Source organism: Thamnophis elegans, chromosome 2 (assembly GCF_009769535.1).
Source record: "Thamnophis elegans isolate rThaEle1 chromosome 2, rThaEle1.pri, whole genome shotgun sequence".
Lineage (NCBI taxonomy): Eukaryota > Metazoa > Chordata > Lepidosauria > Squamata > Colubridae > Thamnophis > Thamnophis elegans.
In genome coordinates, this window is record NC_045542.1 from 154112983 (window position 1) to 154136551 (window position 23569).

The following is a 23569-nucleotide window of genomic DNA, read 5'->3' on the forward strand; positions in this document are numbered from 1 at the left end:
GGGAGGCAGGCAGGGGAATCAAAGGGAGGAGCAGAGGCAGTGGCAGGAGAGTCCAGCAAGAGAAGCAGGAGAGAGAGAGGAGAAAGAGGAAGAAAGGCCGACCAACCCAACTGTGTGATCCGCCTGCTGAGAGGAGACTCCAGAGGGGACCGGATGGAAGGAGAAGACGGCAGAGTCCAGCCGAGCAGGGCAACTGGAGTGCCTGAGCAAAGGGAGCAGAGTGGAGTGGGAGCCACAAGGAATGGACTGAGTCAGGGGAAGGAGCCTGGAGGGTTGCAAAAGGGGGCTGGGGGAACCTGGATCCCTGTGACCCTTTGGGGGTAGCACCTCCATGACGATCTTTCTTGTCACAGTTGTTAAGTGAATCACTGCAGTTGTTAAGTTAGTCAAATGGTTGCTAAGTGAATCTTGACTTTGCTTGGCAGAAGATCACAAAGACTCAGGAACCCTTCACAGATTTGACTTCTCAGATACCAAATTGGGAGGCACTGATTTGGCCCAACAGACTCGCAAAAGGGATGGGGATTACAGCCAGGGGGTCCCAAGGCAGGTCAACAAAGTCAAGATGGCAGCCAGCCCCGCCTTTTCCCCATACGTAAATAAGGGGTGGGGCTTCCCTCCCTTAGGCCTTTGTTGACTCCCTCTAGGGTTGTTCCTGCTTTGCATCTCCCCACTTCTGGGGATTATTTAAAAGAGATTTAGATCCTTCCACAGAAAGGCCTTCCCCTGGTGCCAACACGATGCCACTGTGACTGCTAATTAATGGTAGCTGGGGAGGACATTCCAGAAATGAGGTGCCACCACCAAAAAGGCAAGGAAAAGGAGGGGGCTTGGGACTGTCTATGTCCCCTCAGAGACCCTGCTGTGATTAAAGAAGCCTCCCCCAAAAGCCCTTGAACAAAGGGCAAAAGAGTATAAGATTTTCTCCACCCTCCAGATTTCCCCCTCTTCCCCCCCTGTCCTAAGTTGGCCTGAGACCACCAATGGCTCTTTCTATCCATCTTTTGCCTTAAGAGGCATCTCTCATTGGTCTAACCTGAAGATTTCCATCCAGCAAATGATCCTATTCCACATTCTACATATTCCATATTCTCCATCTCCAAGATAGTCTTCACGATGACTTTTGCCCAGTATTTATTATTTATTTATTTATTTATTTATTTATTTATTTATTTATTTATTTATTATTTATTTATTATTTATTTATTATTCATTATTCATTCATTCATTTATTTTAGTTTGTCAAATATGTAAAAGTTAACAGGCATAAGTATAAACATAAATATGAACAGAGTAAATGGGTAGGAATAAATGGAGACAGTAGGACAGGGACAGTTGGCACAATGCTGCCCTTATGCCCGCCCCTTACAGACCTCTTAGGAACGGGGTGAGGTCAACAGTAGGCAGGTTAAGGTTAAAGTTGTGGGAGTTTGGGGGATGTAAAAACAGAATCATTTTAGAGCTTTTCCTGATCCATTTCCTGATTGGCTGGCTGGGAAGGGGGCAGTCCTGGCAGTTCTTCCTCTGCAGGATATTCCTATAAAAAGTGACCAAAAAGGGTCTGATTTCCCCTTCATCTCTGAGACATCCCATCAATTGCAGCATTGGATTTGGGCTTTTATCAAGGGCTTCTTCCAGTCTGTTTCATTCCAAGTTTACCCCCACTGGCCCCATAAATGTTTCCTTCTTCCGATTTTTTTAATAAGCATTTTCCCCTTTAACAAGCTGGTTGGATCAATAATAATTGTTTGGCAATCGGTCCCATGGATGTTTCTTTCTCCCCAGGATTGTTCAATATATTTTCCTTTAGCAAGTGGGGGGTGGGGAAAACGATGGTCCAATTTGCAGACTTCAACTCCCAAAATTCCTGAGCCAGCTGTCTCGCGGATTCTAGGAATTGAAGTCAATCAATCAACCATCCAATCAGAATAGAGCTGGAAGGGGGTTTGGAGGTCTTCTAGTCTAGCCCCCTGCTCAAACAGAAGACCCTATACCTGCCATTTGAAACCCACAAGTCACAAAGGGGCCAAGGTTGTCCGTCTCTCCTTTTAGCAGAATGTTTGGATCAATAATTGATTGGGAGGGGGGCATCCCGTGAATTTTGGCTTCTCCCCAATTTTTAAAAACTTTTTTCCCCTCTTTAACAAGATGCTGGGATCAATTGTAATGGATCCGGGATTCGTCCCAGGGATGTTTGCTTCTCTCCAGTTTTAAAAACATTTTCCCTTTAACGAGCTGGTTGGGCAGCAATAATAATTGACCGGGGGTCCGTCCCGTGAATCTTTGCTCCTCCCCAATTTGTTATGTTTAAAATACTGCAGTTCTTCTTTAAAAAGCCAGCGAAGATAACCGCAAAAGCAACAAGAAATCATCTCGGTTTCCTGCCTGGTCAGAGCCCAAAGGCGGTCACCTAATTTAGAGGAAAAGAAGCGAAACTTGAGTTTCTCCTGCCTTTCCCGGCAGAGGCGGCGGCGATGGCGACCGAAGCGCCCCTGCAGGATTTGCTGGAAGAAGCCACCTGCTCCATTTGCCTGGACTTTTTCCAGGACCCCGTGCTCATCCCGGAGTGCGGTCACAACTTCTGCCTAGGCTGCCTGACCCGCAGTTGGGGGGCGTCGGAATCGGAGGCTTCCTGCCCCCAGTGCAGACAGCCCTTCGCGCCCCGAAGTGTCTTCGCTAACCGGCAGCTGGCGCGGAAGTGGCCAGGCGATGCGGCGGCCATCCGGAGGAGGAAGGAGGCAGCTTCTGCCCGAAGCACCAGGAGCCCCTCAAGCTCTTTTGTAAGGACCACGAGACCCTCATCTGCGTTGTCTGCGACCGATCCAAAGAGCACAAGGGCCACTCGCTGTTCCCTGCGGAGGAGGCTTTCCAGGAATACAAGGTAGGAGTCAGCCAGGGGGAATCGCTGCGGAGGGGCGTCCAGATCCTTGGTCTTCCTAGAAATCCTTAGATCACTTTACTTGCTTTCTCTGTTGTCAAATTTGGTTTAGCCTGGTGCAGATGCCAATGGGATCGAGACTGGAGTGGTGGTGGAAGGGACTTTTCTTGAAGTACTTCAAAAGGGTCTCACCAGCTACAGGAGCAAAGCCCCCCCCCCAGCCAAATACAAATACAAATTTTATACACTTAAGATCAAGGAAGTTAATACCCTAAGAATCACTCATTGGTTCCTTAACAGGTGTTTCTTTTGATCTCTTCTCCTGGCTCACTTTACCCTCCTCCTTCATAGATAGCATATTTAGTGCTAATTAGCTTTATTATCAAAAATGCTGTGTGTTTTATTATTATAATAAGCTAGAAGTTACCAAAGTTTATGTCTATATGTGCCTTAGCATCCCTCTAACCTGAGTCCTTCTAACTTACCTGTAATTTTCTTGTTGCTAGCTAGTAGTGTCCCATTATTCCTTACTGGTTTTATTACCGTCCTGTGCAACTTTCTGCCTGGGCCATTCCTTTAACAAACTTCCCCAATTCCAGCCTGACATCTTCACTTCCTGCTTTATCCTTTGTGGCTACAATCTTTATGAAGACAGATTTACCATAGTCCTCCACTTACAACCATTTGTTTAGTGACTGTCCAAAGTTACCACAGCATTGAAAAAAAGTGACTTATGACTGTTTTCACCCTTGTGATCATTGCAGCATTCCGTGGTCACATAATCAAAATTTGGGTGTTTGCCAATTGTCATGCATTTATGGTGATTGAATATATCCATGATGCCAAACCTATGGCAGGCCTGCCAGATGTAGTAGGTAGAGGCCCCTCTGCTGGAATGAGTGCCAGCACCCCAGGTCAGATCTCCATGGCGTTTCTTTCGTGAGATTCTGTTTCCCTGCAAAGGACGAAAGAGAAGGTCATAAAAGACAAAGATCTTCCCTCTTGCCACATTATTGCTGTTGGGATACCCCGCCTCCCGCTGGCCTTCCGGTATCTGCTGCACATGTGCACACGTCCATTCATGCACACATTAGTGCATCTCCATGCAATCACATGTTCACACGCACCTTTCAGTTTCGGCATGTGCGCACACACATTTTGGGCAGCCGAAGTCTAAAAGGCTCATCATCACTGGAATATATCTTCTATCTAGGTCTTCTCTCCGATGTAATTCTTTAGGAAAACTAACTCAAAACCTGTATTTCCTCTTCAGATCAAGATTGGGAATTGCCTGAAGGCTCGGATGAAGCAGAAAGAAAAAATAGCTACATAGAAAAGAGACACAGAGGAAAAAGTGCAGGAGATGTTGTAAGTATGGATCCAACAGTGGGGAGCTTCTGAGCTAATTGGAAGGAGAATCCTATCTGCTATCTTTAATAATAGGCAGCCTCTTTGTAAATACAAGTTGAAGGAAATTCAAGATAAAGGTGTTAGGGCAGAGAACTTGGCCTTAACCTGGGGATTGAGACCTTTGCCTGAATGAGTCACAGTTGGGTTAAGTGCACCTGTCCCATGAGCCGTGTATAATGCAATGGGTTTGGCTTGATTACTAAATTAATGTAAACTGTATTTCATCTTATTGAAAAAATTGGAACTCAAACATTTCTCTCTCTCTCTTACTTTGGGAATCCTGATTGCCAAGGAAATTTTGCACTCTGCAGACCGCCCAAAAATGGCCCGTTGCAATACATAGAAATTGAAGATGCACAGAAAACAGAAAAAAATAAAACATACCATCTGTTATCAAGATAGCAAATGTAAGTGCTCTGTGCCCTAAATGTGTCCCCTGGCTCAAGCCAAAAGTAAAAAAGGATTGTTAATAGAATGATTAAAAATGAAATACATTATTAAATAAATACATTATTTGAGAATAACACTGTTTTTCCTTATTGCTTTAATCAACTCTACCTTTTATTGAATAACCAAAAGTAACTTGAGTATAGGCTTGAGATACAAAAGGGTCTTGACAAACTTGAACACTGGGCACTATTTAATAAAATGAAATTCAGTGGTGAAAAAAGTAAAGTTCTACATTTAGGCAAGACAAACAAAATGCACAGGTACAGTATAGGTGGTGCCTTGCTCAATAGTAGTAACTGTGAGAGGGATCTTGGAGTCCTAGTGGACAAACATTTAAATATGATCCAGCAGTGTGCAGCAGCTGCCAAAAAATCCAACATAGTTCTAGGCTGCATAAACAGTACTATCCCCAACCCCAACCCCTTTCTGGTTTATATTCCCCAGCGAGGTAATTAAACATCTTCTTTTTAACACATTCTATTTGTCACAGAAAAGGGACTGGGGGCTTGGCTGAGGTTTCTAGAGACCTATGTTGACTTGGATTCTGCCTCTGTGTCTCTCTCCCTCCCTCTAGAAAACTGAAATATTTTGGGGAATATTAATAGAGGCAAAATATGATATTTCCCCAAAGGAGACACGGAAAAAACATATTCTTTGAGGCAGGAAGCAGCTCCCAGTCTTTCTGAATAGTCCTCAGCAGATGCCAGCACTTAAGGAGATAACAAGCTTATTGATAGAGGAAACCAGGTATCTAGACGGCTCCATTCATAAGCAAAGCAAATGCTGGCAGCAGAAGTTCATTCAAGGCAGGATATTTCAAAATCCCTTACAGCAATTTCGACAGCTAACAAAACCAGAGTGATAGGATTAGAGCAAGCAGCCACTCACCCAAAAATCTAACACAGGACATAACCATCAGCCACAAGAAGAATTACCCAACACGCTTTCAGAACACAAAGCCCATATTGCACAAATCCCAAACTTCAAAGTTACAGAAACTATAAAGATCATCTACTCATTTAGCCATTTGGTTAGCTGTCCCAGAACCACATGCTGCTGCTGGTTCTGCTTCATCAATAAATGGACCCTCTTTCCAATCAGCCTCCATGTTATTTCCAGCGTCTTTCTTCCAGCTTGGAACTGAACCAGATGAATTTTTCTTCCAAGATTTCCTTCCTTCCAACATAGAAAAATCTTCACCTGGTGCCAAAATAATGCCAGTGTGGGTGCCATCTCTGGGGAGGGCATTCCATAAACAAGGTGCCACCACTGAAAAGGAAAGATAAAGGAGGGGGTGGGGAAGTGTCCATGTCCCTTCGGGGACCACATTGTGACTTAGAAAGCCTACCCCAAAAGCCCTATAAGATGTTATCCACCCATTCAATTCCCCTCAAGTCATCAATCCATAAGTAATGGAATCATACTGTAGATGTGTTACAATTATTCATCACACTACAATCATCTGTATATATCCAGTGATGCTGGCTCAGGAATTCTGGGAGTTGAAGTCCACAAGTCACAAGAACTGCAGAAAAAACAATTATGGCCAACCTGCCTTCCACTGAGGACCTGTATATTGCACGGGTGGAAAAGAGGCTTGTGAAAATATTTACAGACCCCTCACATCCTGGACATAAATTGTTTCAACTCCTACACTCAAAATGACGCTATAGAGCACTGCACACTGACAACTAGACACAAGAACAGTTATTTCCCCAATGCCATCACTCTGTAAAGAAATAATTCCCTTGCCACTGTCAAACCCTTCACTAAGGCTGCGTTACTATTGCTATCGTTCCTATCACCCATCTCCTCCCACTTACGACTGCAGGACTGTAACTTTGTTGCTTGAATCCTTACGATTTATATTGATATTGTTTCCTGATTGCTTATTTGTACCCTACGACTATCTTTAAGTGCTGCACCTTACGATTCTTGACGAATGTATCTTGTCTGTTATGTACACTGAGAGAATCTGCCCCAAAGACAAAATCCTTGTGTGTCCAATCACACTTGGCCAATAAAGAATTCTATTCTGTTCTATTCTAAATGACGTCCGTCCCAAGAATATTTGCTTCTCCCCGGATTTTAAAACAATTTCCCCTTTAACGAGCTGGTTGGCCCAATAAGAATTGGTCGGGGGTCCGTCCTGTGAATTTTTGCTCCTCCCCAATTTGTTCTTTTTAAAACATTGTAGTTTTTTTAAAAAAAATCAACGAAAATGACCGCAAAAACAACAAGAAATCACCTCGGTTTCCCAACTAGGCAAAGCCCAAAGACAGTCACCTGATTTAGAGGAAGAGAAGCTTAACTTTCACTTTCTTTCTCCCGGCGGAGGGCGCGGCGATGGCGGGCGAAGCTCCCTTGCAGGATTTCCTGGAAGAACTCAACTGCTCCATTTGCCTGGACTTCTTCCAGGACCCCGTGCTCATCCCGAACTGCGGCCACAACTTCTGCCGGGACTGCCTGACCCGCAGTTGGGGGGCGTCGGAATCGGAGGCTTCCTGCCCCCAGTGCAGACAGACCTTCGCGCCCTGCAGCCTCCTCCCCAACAGGCAGCTGGCGCGGGTGGCGGAAGAGGCCAGGCGATGCGGGGCCCATCCGGACAAGGAAAGAGAGAGTTTCTGCCCGAAGCACCAGGAGCCCCTCAAGCTCTTTTGTAAGGACCACGAGACCCTCATCTGTGTTGTCTGCGACCGATCCAAAGAGCACAGGGGCCACTTGGTGATCCCTGCGGAGGAGGCTTTCCAGGAATACCAGGTAGGAGTCAGCCAGGAGGAATCGCTCCGGAGGGGCATCTAGATCCTTGATTTTCCTAGAAATCCTTAGATCACTTTACTTGCTTTCTCTGTTGTCAAATTTGGTTTAGCCTGGTGAAGATGCCAATGGGATCGAGACTGGAGTGGTGTGGAAGGGACTTTTCTTGAAGTACTTCAAAAGGGTCTCATCAGCTACAGGAGCAAAGACCCCCCCCCCCCCAGCCAAATACAAATACAAATTTTATACACTTAAGATCAAGGAAGTTAACACCCTATGAATCACTCATTGGTTCCTTGACAGGTGTTTCTTTTGATCTCTTCTCCTGGCCCACTTTACCCTCCTCCTTCATAAATAGCATATTTAGTGCTTATTAGATTTCTTATCAAAAATGCTGTGCGTTTTATTATTATAATAAGCTAGAAGTTACCAAAGTTTATGTCTATGCACCTTAGCATCCTTCTAACCTGAGTCCTTCTAACTTTCTTGCAATTTTCTTGTTGCTAGCTAGTAGTGTCCTATTATTCCTTACCGGTCTTATTACAGTCCTGTGCAACTTTCTGACTGGGTCATTCTTTTAACAAACTTCCCTAATTCCAGCCTGACATCTTCACTTCCTACTTTATCCTTTGTGGCTACAATCTTTATGAAGATAGATTTACCATAGTCCTCCACTTACAACCATTTGTTTAGTGACTGTTCAGAGTTACCACAGAATTGAAAAAAGTGACTTAAAACCATTTTCACCTTTGTGATCATTGCAGCATTCCGTGGTCACATGATCAAAATGTGGATGTTTGCCAATTGTCATGCATTTATGATGATTGGATATATCCATGATGGTGAAATTATGGTACGCCTGCCAGAGGTGGCACTCAGAGCCCCCTCTGTTGGCATGAGCACTGTCGGCCCAGGTCAGATCTCTATGGTTTCTTTTGTGAGCTTTATATATATATAAATGTATTGTGTCGCAGCACAAATGCAACGTATATGTATGTATGTATGTATGTATGTATGTATGTATGTATGTATGTATGTGTATATGTATATGTATATGTATATGTATATGTATATGTATATGTATATATGTATATATGTATATATGTATATATGTATATATGTATATATATGTGTTTGTGTGTGTGTGTTTATTTTTTAAAACAAACATAAACAAACAAAACACGTAACATAAAAACATCTTCCATTCCGTACAGTGTGTCGATTGGTTACAAGTTTTTTGTGCATCCTTTCCACAATCATCCCTTAAATTTTATATAATGTCACATATTGTCAATCAAGAATATTTGTATACATTATTATAGTACTTCATTTGTTTGACTGTCACTATTATTTCTTCATTTTAAACAAGGTATTCTAAATATGGGTTCATTTATATTATAATAATTTGTTACATCATCTTCAACATGTCCAATAATAAGTATTTTTTTATATCCTTTTAAATCATTCTCTTATTTTGGTGTTGGTAACATTCTCTAATAAATTTTCAATTCCATATTATTTTTTAATTTAACCACTAATTAAATAGATACCATGTCCTATAAAATTATTTGTCTTCTTGTTCTCTAATTCCATGTCAACTTAGTCATTTTCGCACATTCCATTGCTCATATCATCAATCTAATATATATGCATACAATTATTATGATTGTTAAACATTCATTGAATATAGCTATTATTACATCCTTTTTATGTGACGCATACTAAATTTAAAATACATTTATTACATCATCCTGGACTCATCCAATGGTGTTACATCTTTTTATTCTATTCTATATAAAATTGTTTATCTTTTATAAAAAAAAGGCTTTTCCACCTCATCTCCATGGTCCTCATTTACAGCTTATATAAAATTCCATATAACAATCTAGCATATATAAATGCATTATTATCATTGTTAATCATTTATTTGACTATAACTATTATTACTGTGTCTTATACATAATACTCTAGGTTTAACTAAGTTTAACTTAATTTTATTGTGACATTTCATTTCATCATCCTGTATCTGTATCCTTCCAGTAGTAGTGCAGTCCAATATCTCTTGCCATTTGTAAAATCTGTATTCTAAGTGTTTTCTTGATAAGTCTTATGTGATCTTCTCTTGGCAACTTGTTGTTCATCGCATATTTTGAAAAAACTCGAAACCCTCCATCTGTTCCTTTCATCAGCTTGCCTTTGGTTATCACTGGTGCTTCTGCCAAAGATATTTTCATTATTTCTGTCAAGCTTTCTCCCCTTTCTTCATCTATATTTTGAAGCATGAGGTAGAGATCCAATTTGTCTATCTCTCCTTTCAGTATTCCATACATATCATTTCTCTCCACTCTCAGTTTGCTGTCAGTATCAACAATTTTCTTGTCACTTTGTTCATATTTCTCTGCAGTTTCTTTGAGTTGTATCTTCAAGTTTCATCATTGTTTCATCAATATCCTCAACTCTTCCCTCCATTCTTTCTGTTCTTTGTTCTGTGCTTATTAGGACTTTTTGAATTTCTAGCATAATTTTTTGCAAAGTTATTTTCTCCTCTTCTTCATATTGCACCATTTTTCAAGGTTGTAAACTCTGCCACTAGGACATCCAAGGCCTTTTACTAGGTTTCAAATAAATTCACTATAATCTTTCAAGTCAAGGCTTTCCCTTTACTACAGTCCAGCTACTGATAATATTCCAGAAGAGCACCTGTGTAAACAAACTGTACTCTTCCCACTATTCTTTCAATAAACAAATTCTGAAGCCTTGAAGCATGAGATATATATCATATATATATATTTCCAAGCCTCCAGCCTCTAGATGGCAGTATTACTTCTTTTTCCTCTGCTTTTAGCTCTCTCTTTAAGCTTTATTTGAGTTAAGAAAAAAAATGGTTAAAAAGGACAATCCTGCTGTGCCTTGAAGAAAAGATAAGAAAGGAATCCTTAATCCACAAATACAAAAAATGAGAAAAATAGAAGAAGGGAAAAAGAGACCAGTCCAATTTAAAAAGTAAGAGGCATTTGCAAAAATTTCATCCATAAAAAGGAAACAAAATTAAAGAAAAAGATAACACAATAGTTTTAATTCAGGCTAATCTACCGCTTACTCTCTTCTGTCTTCAATTTTAACTTTACTCTAAATCTTTTTGGGCGTTCTCTAAAAGTAAAATTTATCTGACCGGTTACGACACACTCTCTCTTCTGCTGAGCTTTCATTCAGGGGTCTGTCCCAACCTTATGCAGCTTAAAAATGGATGCTTCTCTTGTAGCCGGTAAAAAGAGCTTTCTCCTGGATTGATTAGGGACTTTGCAATATCCCTGAGATCAATAGGAAATGTTCTTCTCTATCACCGTCTCTTTGGACGGTTTAGGTCCAAAAGGACTGTCCAGCAACAGAGATATCAACAGCAATCCTGGAGCTCCAAGATTGCATGTTGTGTTGTAGCGACGTCAGCCCTGCCTTCCTTTTGTGAGCTTCTGTTTCCCTGCAAATGACAAAACAGAAGCTCATAAAAGGAAAAGATCTTGCCTCTTGCCACACTGTTGCTGTTGGGATGCCCCCCCTCCTGCTGGCCTTTGGGTCTCTACTGCGCATATGTACATGTCCATGCATGCACACATTCGTGCATCACCATGCAATCACATGTTCATGCGCACCTTTCATTTTGGGCATGTGCGCATGTGCAGTTTGGGCACTTGGAGTCTAAAAGGTTTGTCATCACTGGAATATAGCTTCTAACTGGGTCTTCCCTCTGATGTAATTCTTTAAGAAAAAAACCCTCAAAACTTGTATTTTTGCTTCAGATGAAGGTTGGGAATTGCCTGAAGGCTCAGAAGGAGCAGAAAGAAAAAATAGCTACATACAAAAGAGACACAGAGAAAAAACTGCAGGAGAGGCTTGTAAGTATGGATCCAACAGTGAGGAGCTTCTGAGCTAATAGGAAGGAGAACACCGTCTGCCATCTTTAATAATAGGCAGCCTCTTTGTAAGTACAAATTGAAGGAAATTCAAGATAAAGACAGTATTAGAGCAGAGAACTTGGTCTTAACCTGGGGATTGAGATGTCACCATTTGCTGAATGAGTCACAGTTTGGTTAAGTGCACCTATTCCATGAGCTGTGTATTATGCAATGGGTTTGGCTTTCTTAGTAAATTAATTCAAACCATATTTCATCTTACTGAAAAAAGTGTGAATTCAAATGTTTTCTTTGGAATCTCTGATTGCCAAGAAAATTTTAATGAAAGATCATATAAACTGGAGCCTTTTTAAAAAAAGAAACCTTTCCCCTCTGCATTTTTAATATCAAAAGTGTTTTTTTTTTCTCCTTAGGAAATTCTCCCACCTCACTTTTGGATTCTTCAAGGAATCTGTTTAATTATTAAAACAATTAAAATGAAAATAATTAAGTAAAATAATTAAAATAAAATAAAAACTACGCCTTTTGCCTTTTCTCTTTCTTGTTCTAGGACCTCATCAAAAAAGAGAGAGAAAATATAGTGGCTGAATTCAGAGAGCTACAACTCTGGTTAGAAAGACAAGAGAAGCTTCTATTGACTAGAATGGAAGAGACGGAGAAGGAGATTATGGCAAGAAAGGAGGAGGGTTTGGCCAAGCACATGGAGGAACTCTGCTCTCTTGACCATCTCATCCAGGAGATAGAAGAGAAGCTTCAGCAGCCAGCCAGCAAACTCTTACAGGTCAGGCAGGAAGTGGAGATCATAGAATCCTAGGGCTGGAAGGGTGCTTGGAGGTCTTCTCTGCCCAATGCAGGGGGCCTTATACTAGCCCAAAAAAAAATGGTTGTCCAAACTGTTATTGGAATCCTGCAGTGATGGAGCACCCAAAACTCAGGGAGGGAAGCTGTTCCACTGATAAATACTTCTCACTGTCAGGAAATTCTTCCTTATTCCAGAAGTGGTATTCAGCAGGTTCTCCCTAGTTCGGGTGAACCAGTAGTGGCGGCAGTGGGAGGCTCTCCCCACCCATCCAGATGTAATCATAGAGGCTCTACGCATGCGCAGAAGCACCACACGTGAGCGAAGTGAGCACACGCTCCTGGTTCCAAAGCCGTAGTGAGGATTACAGCATTACAGCATCATGCCTGGTTGGATCTCCTTGTGATGAGTTTCCACCATTTGCCCTCAGGGACTACAGGGAGTAAATCGAGGCCCTTTTCCCTATGAGAGGCCTTCAGGTATTGGAAGATGACTGTCATGTCTCCCCTAAGCCTTCTCTTTGTTAGGTTAAGCATACAGAGTTCCCTTATCCATTCATTGTACGGTTTGGCCTCCAGAGCCCTTATCATCTTTACTGCTCCCCTCTGCATTCTTTAGCCCCTCTTCAGAATATTTGACTCTGTCCTTTTTTTATTTTTCATAAATTTAATTGAAATTATAATAGTGAAAAGTACAAATGAAAATAAAGAAAACAGGGAAATGGAGAAGGCTAAGAATGGGAAATAAGTGTAGGATAAAGGGAAAAGAAAAGAAAAAAACCATTTTCTTTCAACTTTTTTTCTGCATAGTAAAATATAAAGTAAAATTAAAGCCTCAACTCTTAGTTTTGAATATTTAGTAATTATTAGCCATGTGTTAAACAGATTAGTCTAAGAAGGAAAATGAAGCGTCAAGAGTTCATTTTTTGTGCTATCTCAGGCACAAAGTTTAGAAGAAGCTTCCAAGTAGAAACAATGGGTCGTATCTAATTAAAGCAGTCAATTTTGTCATTTTTTCTAGCCCCATCACTTTTTCCATCCATTCTTCTCTTGTGGAGATTGATATATCTTTCCATGTCTCCATGTAGGATTCTGGCTGCACTCAACCAACTTCAAAATCTCTTTTTCAACTCCTCATTAAGAAATATTTTTGACTCTTTCTATGGAAAGGAACGGTCATTAAATGAATTACTTAGTCAAGGACCGTGACCCGTCAAAACCGCGGACCACAAAAGCGCAATCGACGAAAGCGCGCATTTGACGTCATCACAGCGCGACGAAAAAAATTAAAAATTGAAATAAAAATAAAATTAAAGCAAGCTGATTCACAGAAAGGTAAGGGTTAGGTTTAGGGTTAGAGTTAGGTTAAGGGTTAGGGTTAGGTTTAGAGCGTTAGGGTTACGTTTAGCGTTAGGTTAAGGGTTAGCGTTAGGTTTAGCATTAGGTTAAGGGTTAGGTTTAGGTTAGATTTAGGGTTAGGTTAAGGGTTAGGTTTAGGGTTAGGTTTGGGGGGGTTAGGGTAAGGTTTTCGCTTTATTTTTACATTTTTCGATCACAGCGCGATGTTTTCGTCGCGCTGTGATGACGTCACGTACGCGCTTTCGTCTCTGTATATTCTTCACAAATGTAAAAATGCCTGCTTAGGGTTCCTATCCCCTATTAGGGGATGTGGTGTGGGTGTTTATGTAGGGTCTCCCCCTCCCCTTAATCTCCAGGGACAGGAGAAACCCAACACTGATGACCTTCTACAAACTACACTGATGACACAAGTGGTTATAAAACAAAATATTATAACCACTTGGATTTCCCAAAGTGCATTGATTCTGGAAGCATAAATGCAGGGGATTTTTTTTTATCCTATTGATGCACTATTTTGTTTTTCCAATATTGTAATTGTGTTGGATTCAACAGGGGTATTATTTTTCTTAGGTAAGAAAGTAAAAACAATGCCTCTCTAAAAGAGGTTGAACAGTTTGGGAAAAAAGAGGAATGGGAATTTTTAATTTAAAAAATTAAACTTTATATGTCTGTTAGTGTTTGCTTGCCCAGATGTTTCACTTGTGTATTTGTGAACGTAAGAATTTAATTTTCTACATAGGAAATGGCTCCTTTCAATGCTTTGTCTCTTTATTTTTCAGGACATTGGAGGCATATTGAAAAAGTAAGTAAATCCAACTTTTTCCTTACAGTCTCAGAGATCAGCAGCTCCTCCAGCAGTTTTCCTATTTTGGAAAGTTCTGTTTCTATTTAGCAGTATTTGGATGTAAAGACAACGTACTGTATTTTCAGGGCTTCTTAGATATTTCCTTAGACAACCTCAGATAACAGTATAATTAGCAATATTTGATATGATCAATTATTATGGTGGGTTGCACAGTTAGCCAGATGTTTAGATTTAATTTGGCATTTTTATCCACCTATTGAGTCCTCCCCAATAAGAGACAGGTGTTTGATGGTTTAAAAGTATCATTGCTCTTCCAAGTAATGCAACTATCATAAATCCATCACGTTTGCCAAGCACCCGAATTGTGATTACAGGGACACTGTGACAGATGTTAAATAGTTGTAAGTCAATTTCTTTTTTCTTTTTTTAAATTGTTTTTGTTTTTTTAGGGTTCAAAAGTTTTATTTCTTTTAAAACAAACATTTCATTGTTCCTCAATCAGTAAGACATCGAAGTACATTTTTTTGTATGTCAAAATAGTTCTAGTTTACCACCAAATTCTTTTCTAGCCTAATGGATACCCCTCCCTCCCTCCACCCTCCCCCCCAGCCCCCCTCCTCCTTCCCCCCCCCCGACTTCCCAGAACCCTTACACGGTATGGATTTTTAACAAAACACAGTCTAAAATTATTGAGAAAAAAGAAATAAAGAAATTAATGACATTCTACATTGACCTTAGCTTCTTCTTGCTGAACTAACTTTAAACAGTTTAAATCATTTCTGATCTTAAGCATAGACTAACTGGAATTTCTTGGTCCCGTATTTATTTTGTATATAGTCAATCCATTTTTTCCAGTCTCGTTTATATCTCTCATTTGAGTGATCTTTAAGATATGCCGATATTTTAGCCATCTCGGCTAAGTTTGTAACTTTCAATGTCCATTCTTGAGTTGTAGGCAAGTCTTCCTTCTTCCAGTATTGCCCCACCAACAGTCTTGCTGCCGTTATTAGATGCAGAATCAAGTTAGTCTCTACCACTGTAAAGTCAGTACATATACCTAGTAAGAATAACTGAGGAGTAAACTTTATCCTTCTTTTAAAGATATTTTGCATAGTCCACCATATTTTTATCCAAAATGCCTTAACCTTTTGGCAGGTCCACCATATATGAAAATATGTAGCATCGAGAGAGCCACATCTCCAACATTTAGGCTGTAAGTTCGGATACATAGAAGCCAGCTTTTTAGGATCTAAATGCCATCTATAGAACATCTTATAAAAATTTTCTCTCAGGTTTTGAGCTTGTGTAAATTTCACATTTCTTACCCAGATTCTTTCCCATGTATCCAGCATTATTGGTTCTTCAATGTTTTGAGCCCACTTTATCATACAATCTTTAACTAATTCTGTTTCCGAATCCATCTGTATTAGTACATTATATATCCTCTTTATATGCATTAAGCTTTGATCTCTTATTTGTTTAAACAGATTATCCTCAACTTGAATAAAACCAATTTTTTTATCTATTTTCCACCTAGCCTGTAATTGCCCATACTGGAACCATGTTTGAACTACCTTCTCCTCTTTTAATACCTCTAAGGATTTTAATTGTAGTACACCCCTTTCCAAGATAAGAAGCTGTCTGTAGGTAATTCTATCCTGTTTTTGTGCTATATTCATATTTTCAATTGAGTGTCTAGGAATTGCCCACATGGGTATCTTGTCATTTAATTTATATTGGTATTTTTTCCAGACCCGCAGTAAAGCATTTCTTAAGATATGACTTTTAAAATTCTCATCCAATTTTTTGTTGAATAACAGGTAAGCATGCCAACCATATACCAGATCGTGTCCTTCAATATTCAATATTCTATCATATAGTTAAATGAGTCCAATCACTAATTACAGATAGTGCCACTGCATCATAATATAGTTTTAAGTTAGGTAGTTTCAAGCCTCCTCTCTCACGTACATCTTGCATTATTTTCATCTTTACCCTCAGCTTCTTTCCTGCCCATACAAATTTGTTGATACCCTTCTGCCATTCTAAAAGATTCGCATCTTTTTTAAGTATAGGTAACATTTGGAAGAGAAATAAAAATTTTGGTAAGATGTTCATTTTCACTGCCGCTATCCTACCCAACAAAGATAAGTGCAATTTCTCCCATTTTTTCATCTCTGTCTGTATACTATGCCAAGTTGTAAGTCAATTTCTTGAGAGCTATTGTAGCTGGTTGCTAACTAATAGTCATAAATTGAAGGTTACTTGTAACTGCATTTGTCTCTATTCAATTTCATTGCATTACCTTTAATCCATCAAAATCAGTTTGAACATTATATCCATCTTCTAAATGATTATTTACCTCATCCCTATTAGTCATCAGTCATTTGGTAAGATACAACCCATTTTTTTGGCCAAGAGATTCACAAGAATTTTCCAGAGTGGGGAGCCCCAAACTGAAACTGGGTTACTATGGGGCCCATATTTGAATAGCTAGCCAGAGAAATGTGAAGCTTGGGAAACAGGGGCCTTTGTCGGTCAACACGAGTGTTGATTTACCAGCAGTTTACCAGGAGCCAAGGACGGGGAAACATAAAACGACATTCAATGAGCTGGCCATCTACACCCCCACTTAACAACTAAATGCTACACACAACCAGGCATCACAAAGCTTCTTCCTGTCAGGCCTACAGCCATATTTCTTTCTGGATCTTTGGCCTGCCACACTTTCTATTATTTTACTATGCTGTTTATAATGGGGGGAAAGTACGGAGTAAAATGCTATGTAGCCAAAATAAAATCCCTTTCTAGAATCCAAGGTCATTCTTTGTCTCTACACCACTTCACCTGATCAGAATTGGATGGGTGGAACTGCCAGCATGGCAGTGGAAGATTGGACCGTGTGATGGACTTGTGGGTGTGGGGGCAAGATCATGAACTTTCAACTGGGTGGGGAAAACCCAGGCAGCTCAGATTTGGGTTTTCCCAGATGTGCCAACATGACTCTCTTAATAAATTGTAGCTTTGAGCAATTCTTTGCTTTGGACTCTGGATTTAACTTTGGATGTTATTTGGAACCTGACACTTCCATTGGCAGGATGATAAATGATGGTGTTTTTTTTTTGTCTTGCCAGTTACCAGGCTAAGGAAATATATGAGAATCCGGTGGATTTACCTGAAGACCCGAACTGGAATATCTGGGACTACAGTGATATCACTGTGTTTCTGAAAAGTGCCATGAAAAAATTTAGAGGTAAAAAACAGCCGTCGAGGTTTTACACTGGATGACATTTTGATCCCAGAGCCTCCATGAGAGATTCTGGGTCGATGTCACATGGATCAAAGAGGGATCAATTCCAGAATCAGTGGAAGAGACACCCTCATTTCTCTGTGGAAAGGCCTTGTGTCTTGGCACCAAGAAGGGGAACAGGGGCTTTCTGGTTTCTCCCATTAATGATGGGCTGCCTAAAATACAGGAACCATTAGCTACTCATAATTGACCATTTACAGGTACTCCTTGACTTACTACAGCTCACAGTGATCGTTCAGTTATAATGGCACTGAAAAAAGTGACTTATGACCATTTTTCACACTTACAACCATTGTATCATCCCAACAACCACATGATTTACTTTTGGATGCTTGACAAAGGGTTCATATTTATGACGGTTGCAGTGATCATCTCTTGTGACCTTCTAACAAGCAAAGTCAATGGGGAAGCCAGATTCACTTAACAACCGGGTTACCAATTTAACAACTGCAGTCATTCACTTATCAAATTTCTCACATAGCAACATAAATTGTGGGCTCTGTTGTCATTGTAAGACTACCTGTGTTCTTTGTATCCCAAATCCACATGCACTGATGACTGGGGAAGCAGAATAAGGTTCCACTTAGTAGAATGGAATATGTGCAGGTAGTTCTTGACTTATGACCTCAGTTGAGCTGAACATTTGTCTTGCTAAGCAAGGCAAGCAAGTTAAGTGACCTTTTTTTCCAGAGTTATTCAGAAAATCAAAGCAGTTAAGTGAATCAGGGTTGATAAATGAATCTGGCTTCATGCATTGATTTTGCCTGTCAGAGGTTGCCCAGGAAGGTTGAAGAGGACAATCCCAGAACCATCGGATGCTGCAACCATTGTAAATACAAGCTGGTTCCCAGTGCCCAAATTTTGATCACGTGACTGGGGAGGCTGCAACAGTTATAAGTGTGAGAACTGGTCATAAATCAGTTCTGTCAGTGCCGCGCTGTAACTTCACTACACAAGTAGTTTTAAGTTGAGAGCTACCTGTATACGGAATATATAGTAGAATGTATTTATATCTGATGAAATATATATATAGCCACCAATGGCATTCTGGCTTGTGGCTTTCCATATTCCTTATTTCCTGATTTGAGTCTAAGGAAAGCAAACCAGGGTATCTGAAGGGAGGCCCTTCTGTTGCTCCAATTCCAGTGATGAGATGCTGAATTCCTCCCTTTTCTTCCCCAGATACTCTGGAAAATGGACTTCAACTACAGGAAGGTAAATATGAGTTATAGGAATTGGAATTGCTTGCTATTTTAATTTCTAATGCCAGTAACTTTAAGGGAAATATAATAGATGTAACAAAAAAGAAAAATATAGGATTAGATACCTTAAAAACTACGATGATCCAGTAAACTTTAATGATTTTATGATATATGAACTATTACCATAATGGCGAACCTATGGCACACGGAGCCATTTCTGAGGGCATGCAAGGCATTGCCCTGTCAGCTCCAATGTGCATGGAGGCTATGCGTCCATCCTGGTTCTCCTTGACCTCTCAGCGGCTTTCGATACCATCGACCATGGTATCCTTCTGCGACGACTGCGGGAGGTGGGAGTGGGAGGCACTGTTTTGCAGTGGTTCTCCTCCTACCTCTCGGACAGGTCGCAGTCGGTGTTAGTCGGGGGGCAGAGATCGTCCCTGAGGCCCCTAACATGTGGGGTGCCGCAGGGTTCGGTCTTATCCCCCCTACTATTTAACATATACATGAAACCGCTGGGCGAGATCATTCGGAGGCACGGGATAAAATACCACCAATATGCGGACGATACGCAATTGTATCTGTCCGCCCCGTGCCAACTCAATGAAGCGGTGGACGTGATGAACCAGGGTCTAGAGGCCGTTAAGAACTGGATGAGCGCTAACAAACTGGTACTCAACCCGGACAAGACCGAGTGGCTGTTGTGCTTCCCTCCCAATAATTTGACTAATGTACCAACACTTAGGCTGGGGGGTCAAATTTTATACCCCTCAGATAGGGTCCGCAACTTAGGAGTCCTCCTGGACCCACAGCTGACTTTTGACCACCAGCTGTCAGCTGTGACCAGGGGGGCATTTGCCCAGGTTCGCCTGGTCCGCCAGTTGCGGCCCTACCTAGATCGGGAGGCTCTCACAACAGTCACTCGAGCCCTTGTGATCTCTAGGCTGGAATACTGCAATGGGCTCTACATGGGGTTGCCCTTGAAGTGCATCCGGCGACTACAGTTAGTCCAGAATGCAGCCGCGCGAGTGATAGTGGGCGCACCGCGGTTCGCCCACGTTACACCCGTCCTCCGCGAGCTGCACTGGCTACCTGTTGGTCTCCGGGTGCGCTTCAGGGTACTGATGACCACCTTTAAAGCACTCCATGGTAGTGGATCTGGGTACTTGAGAGACCGCCTTCTGCCGATTACCTCCCTTCGACCAATTAGAACGCACAGACTGGGCCTCCTCCGAATCCCATCTGCCAGTCAATGCCGACTGGCGACCACACGGAGGAGAGCCTTTTCTGTTGCAGCTCCGACCCTGTGGAACGATCTCCCCGTTGAGATCCGTACCCTCACCACCATCCAGACCTTCCGCGCAGCCCTCAAGATCTGGCTCTCCCAGCAGGCCTGGGGATAGGTTCCCAATTCACCCGCCCGAGTGTTTGATTGCTGAACGAAAGTTGTGTTTTACTATTTTTCTTTGTTCACATTTTGTTTTGTTTTTTTGATACTGCACTCCCCTCCCTTGTGATTGTAAGCCGCCCTGAGTCCCCTCAGGGAAAAGGGCGGCCTATAAATTTTAATAAATACTCAAATACTAATGCATGCACACACTTTCAACTAATATTTGGCTGTTTTTCACCTTCCGGAGGCTTTTGGAAGCGCCCTAGGGGAGAGAGTGTTATGCGCATATGTGCAGGGGGGAGGGCATTGCATTATGGGCATGGGCACATGTGCACAACTCCCCCCCCCATGCTCCACCGGCTTTTGGCACACTTCAACAAAAAATGTTAGCCATCACTGAAGTATTACTTGCCATTTATATATACAACATGAGCTAATGCAGCGAGACAAATTTCTTGTGTGTCTGATCACACTTGTCCAAATAAAGCTGTTGTTCTGTTCTGTTCTACTCCTACTCTGCTTCGTTCTACACATAATTTCATTTCATTTCATTTATTGAATTTATAGGCCGCCCAATCCCGGAGGACTCCGGGTGGCTTACAGAAATGAAAAATATTAAAAAAGGATTAAAACAATAAGATACAACAAAATTAAGGGGAAAAAAAACACAACATGCACCCAATCAAAGGGGGGGCTGTACCTCAATCAAGAGGTCAACAGCCGCAGGCCTGCTGGAAAAGTCAGGTTTTAATAGCTTTACGGAAGGCCATGAGAGTGGGTATGATCCGGATCTCTGGGGGTAGCTCATTCCATAGGGCCATAATCTAGAAAACTGAAGTCAATCTTGGTGTAGAATGAAATATCTGGACAAATGGGAAAATGTGGCCTGGGATATATGGCCATCCTCTTGATTTTACTGCCTGACTATAAGTTGGTGAGAGACCAGGTCTTTGGGAGCAAAGAAATTAGGTCTTTTGGGTCAAAGCACAGAGCAAGGTTGGAGCATCCGGGTTTCCTCCACCATGTGGGCCATCCGACTGATGAAAGCAGAGGTTTCCTCCCCTTTTCTACATGTCTGTGACACCCTGATGCTTGCATCATATTCCATCCTGTGTCCTAAGTTCCCTCTGGGGGGATCCTTCTGACTCTGCTAGTTCAGAATTGAAACATGGCAGCCTCTTTCTCTGCCTCATCCATTGGATTAAGACTCCAGCTAGATGGAAGCTAAAGAGAATTGTGCAGGGAGGCTGGAAGAGGTGGAGGACAATCAGCACAGGGGAGGCCCCATAGGAGACTAGAGACCAGGGGGATTGATCAGTGGAGCCAAGAGACGAAGAGCTGAGTGGAGGAGCCAATAGCGGTACAGGTAGTCAATGGATCCTAAAGATGTGCAGCTTAGTGGCAGCTGGACTGGAAGATGGCGAAGGCAACTTAAGTGAATGGAACAAGAAGGCCAGAGGGGCACTGAACAGCCTGGAAGTTAACAGAGGATGGGAAAAACATAGTGGGGGAGTTCTTGGAGAAAAGGGAGCAGAGGGGACCTGGAGACTAGCAGCCACATTGCAGGATTCTGTTAGTTGAAGTCCACAAGTCTTACAGTTGCCAAAGTTGGAGAACTCTGGACCAGGCAATGGCTTAGGTGTTGTTTAAAAAAACAATGAGTCTTTCAGTCCTGGACGGGGCGTTTGGAAGCTGAACTCCATTCACACAAGAAGGTTAAACTTTTGGGGGTAAAGACAAACTAGGCCTTCAGCTGAAGCTCTTGTTCTTCCTTCCTTCCTTCCCTTCCCCCTTACAGTGAATGTAACCCTGGATCCAGACACAGCCCATCCTGACCGCCTTGATGTCTCTGAAGATCAAAAAAGTGTCAGAGGAGTTAAGCCAGTTACAGGAAAACATCCTGTCTCAGATCACAACAGATTTTTACATTATCCTTATGTCCTTGGCTGTCAGAGGTTCTCATCAGGGCGACATTTCTGGGAAGTTATGGTAGGAGATAGAGAAGGATGGGCTATAGGGGTTGCCAACCAGCCACTGAACTTAACAAATGTTGATGAGGAGACCAGGCACTGGCAGATTGGGAAATGGAGAGGGAAATACAGGATCTTCTCTCCATCACTATACTCTGACCAGGTCCTGAGTGAGGAACCCAAGAGGATCCGTGTCTCTCTCAACTGCGAAGGGGGACAAGTGAGCTTCTTTGATGCCAGCACAGCAACTCTGCTCCATACATTCTCAGAGGCTTCCTTGGTTGGAGAGACTCTTCGGCCCTGTTTCTTTTTGTATGAAGACACCTGGGTGACACTCCCCTAAAAGAAGGGAGAACCATAGACAAAACCTTGGAAAAATCCCTATTTGCCAAGCGGTGATCTCTGAAAGCCTTTAAAACAGAGATTCCTCAGCCTTTTGCTACTTCAGCTTCCTTTATTGTTCTATGCACCCTGATCTGTCAATCAGTCTATAAAGGAATAACCTGATCATCATTTCTATTTGTCTGGATAAAAAAAAACACAAGGTATCCTAGGAGCTTTAAACACGTTAGCATCATGTGTTCAGGAGTTTTAGCATTAAAGGTACCTTAGAGCTAAGCCTGTCAATCATGATTTTATATGTCTGTTGCAACTCTCCATCCCATTTATGGATCATGCTTGTTTGTTTCATGTTAGTTGCAATCAATGATTGTGTAGGTACCCATAACTCGGGATATTCTGTAATCTTTCCCTTCTTTTTTTCTTTCCTTCCCCCTTTTACATATAATTATCATAATCCAAAAACCATTTTAGGGCTTCAGCAAATAATAATATAAGCTCACATGATTATTGTTTTTAAACAAATCCTTGTATTTTTTCTGTCTTTTATACTTAGGTAAGTTATCTACAACAGTGGGACTACTGATCGTAATTTTATACATGTCTCATGAATTGTAGTTCCTTCTTTTGCAATTTTATGCCCATAAATGTATTCCGTGCAATACATAGAAACTGAAGATGCGCAGAAAACAGAAAAAAATAAAACATACCATTTGTTATCAAGATAGCAAATGTAAGTGCTATGTGCCCTAAATGTGTCACCTGGCTCAAGACAAAAGTAAAAAAGAATTCTTAAAATGAAATACATTATTAAATAAATACATTATTTGAGAATAACACTGTTTTTCCTTCTTGCTTTAAGCCACTCTGCCATTTATTGAATAACCAAAAGTAACTTGAGTTAAAGAAGAAACCAATCTAGTGTGGTGGTTAAGAAATCAAGGTAGAAGGCATGAGTTCTAATCCTCCCTTAGGTACAAGGCCAGTTGG

General features: G+C 41.5%; 3 protein-coding genes across 3 annotated transcripts in view; all 3 read left to right on the plus strand.

The window, feature by feature from the left end:
• The window catches only part of LOC116503746 (zinc finger protein RFP-like), a 73506-nt gene extending 50918 nt beyond the window's left edge, over window positions 1-22588 (plus strand). Inside the window, exons 2-7 of the mRNA XM_032210344.1 lie at window positions 11293-11388; window positions 11957-12187; window positions 14343-14365; window positions 17503-17621; window positions 18861-18893; window positions 22069-22588. Of these exons, the coding sequence (XP_032066235.1) occupies window positions 11293-11388; window positions 11957-12187; window positions 14343-14365; window positions 17503-17621; window positions 18861-18893; window positions 22069-22583 (1017 nt within the window). The 3' untranslated portion in view covers window positions 22584-22588. The remainder of the gene's footprint in view (window positions 1-11292; window positions 11389-11956; window positions 12188-14342; window positions 14366-17502; window positions 17622-18860; window positions 18894-22068) is intronic.
• LOC116503749 (zinc finger protein RFP-like) lies at window positions 1927-4812 on the plus strand. The gene is made up of 2 exons (XM_032210348.1): window positions 1927-2881; window positions 4152-4812. The coding sequence occupies exons 1-2, from the start codon at window positions 2475-2477 to the stop codon at window positions 4171-4173; spliced, it is 429 nt and encodes a 142-aa protein (XP_032066239.1). The 5' UTR covers window positions 1927-2474; the 3' UTR covers window positions 4174-4812.
• Window positions 6961-23569, plus strand: part of LOC116503745 (E3 ubiquitin-protein ligase TRIM39-like) — a 33346-nt gene continuing 16737 nt past the window's right edge. Inside the window, exon 1 of the mRNA XM_032210341.1 lies at window positions 6961-7498. Within this exon, the coding sequence (XP_032066232.1) occupies window positions 7085-7498 (414 nt within the window). The 5' untranslated portion in view covers window positions 6961-7084. The remainder of the gene's footprint in view (window positions 7499-23569) is intronic.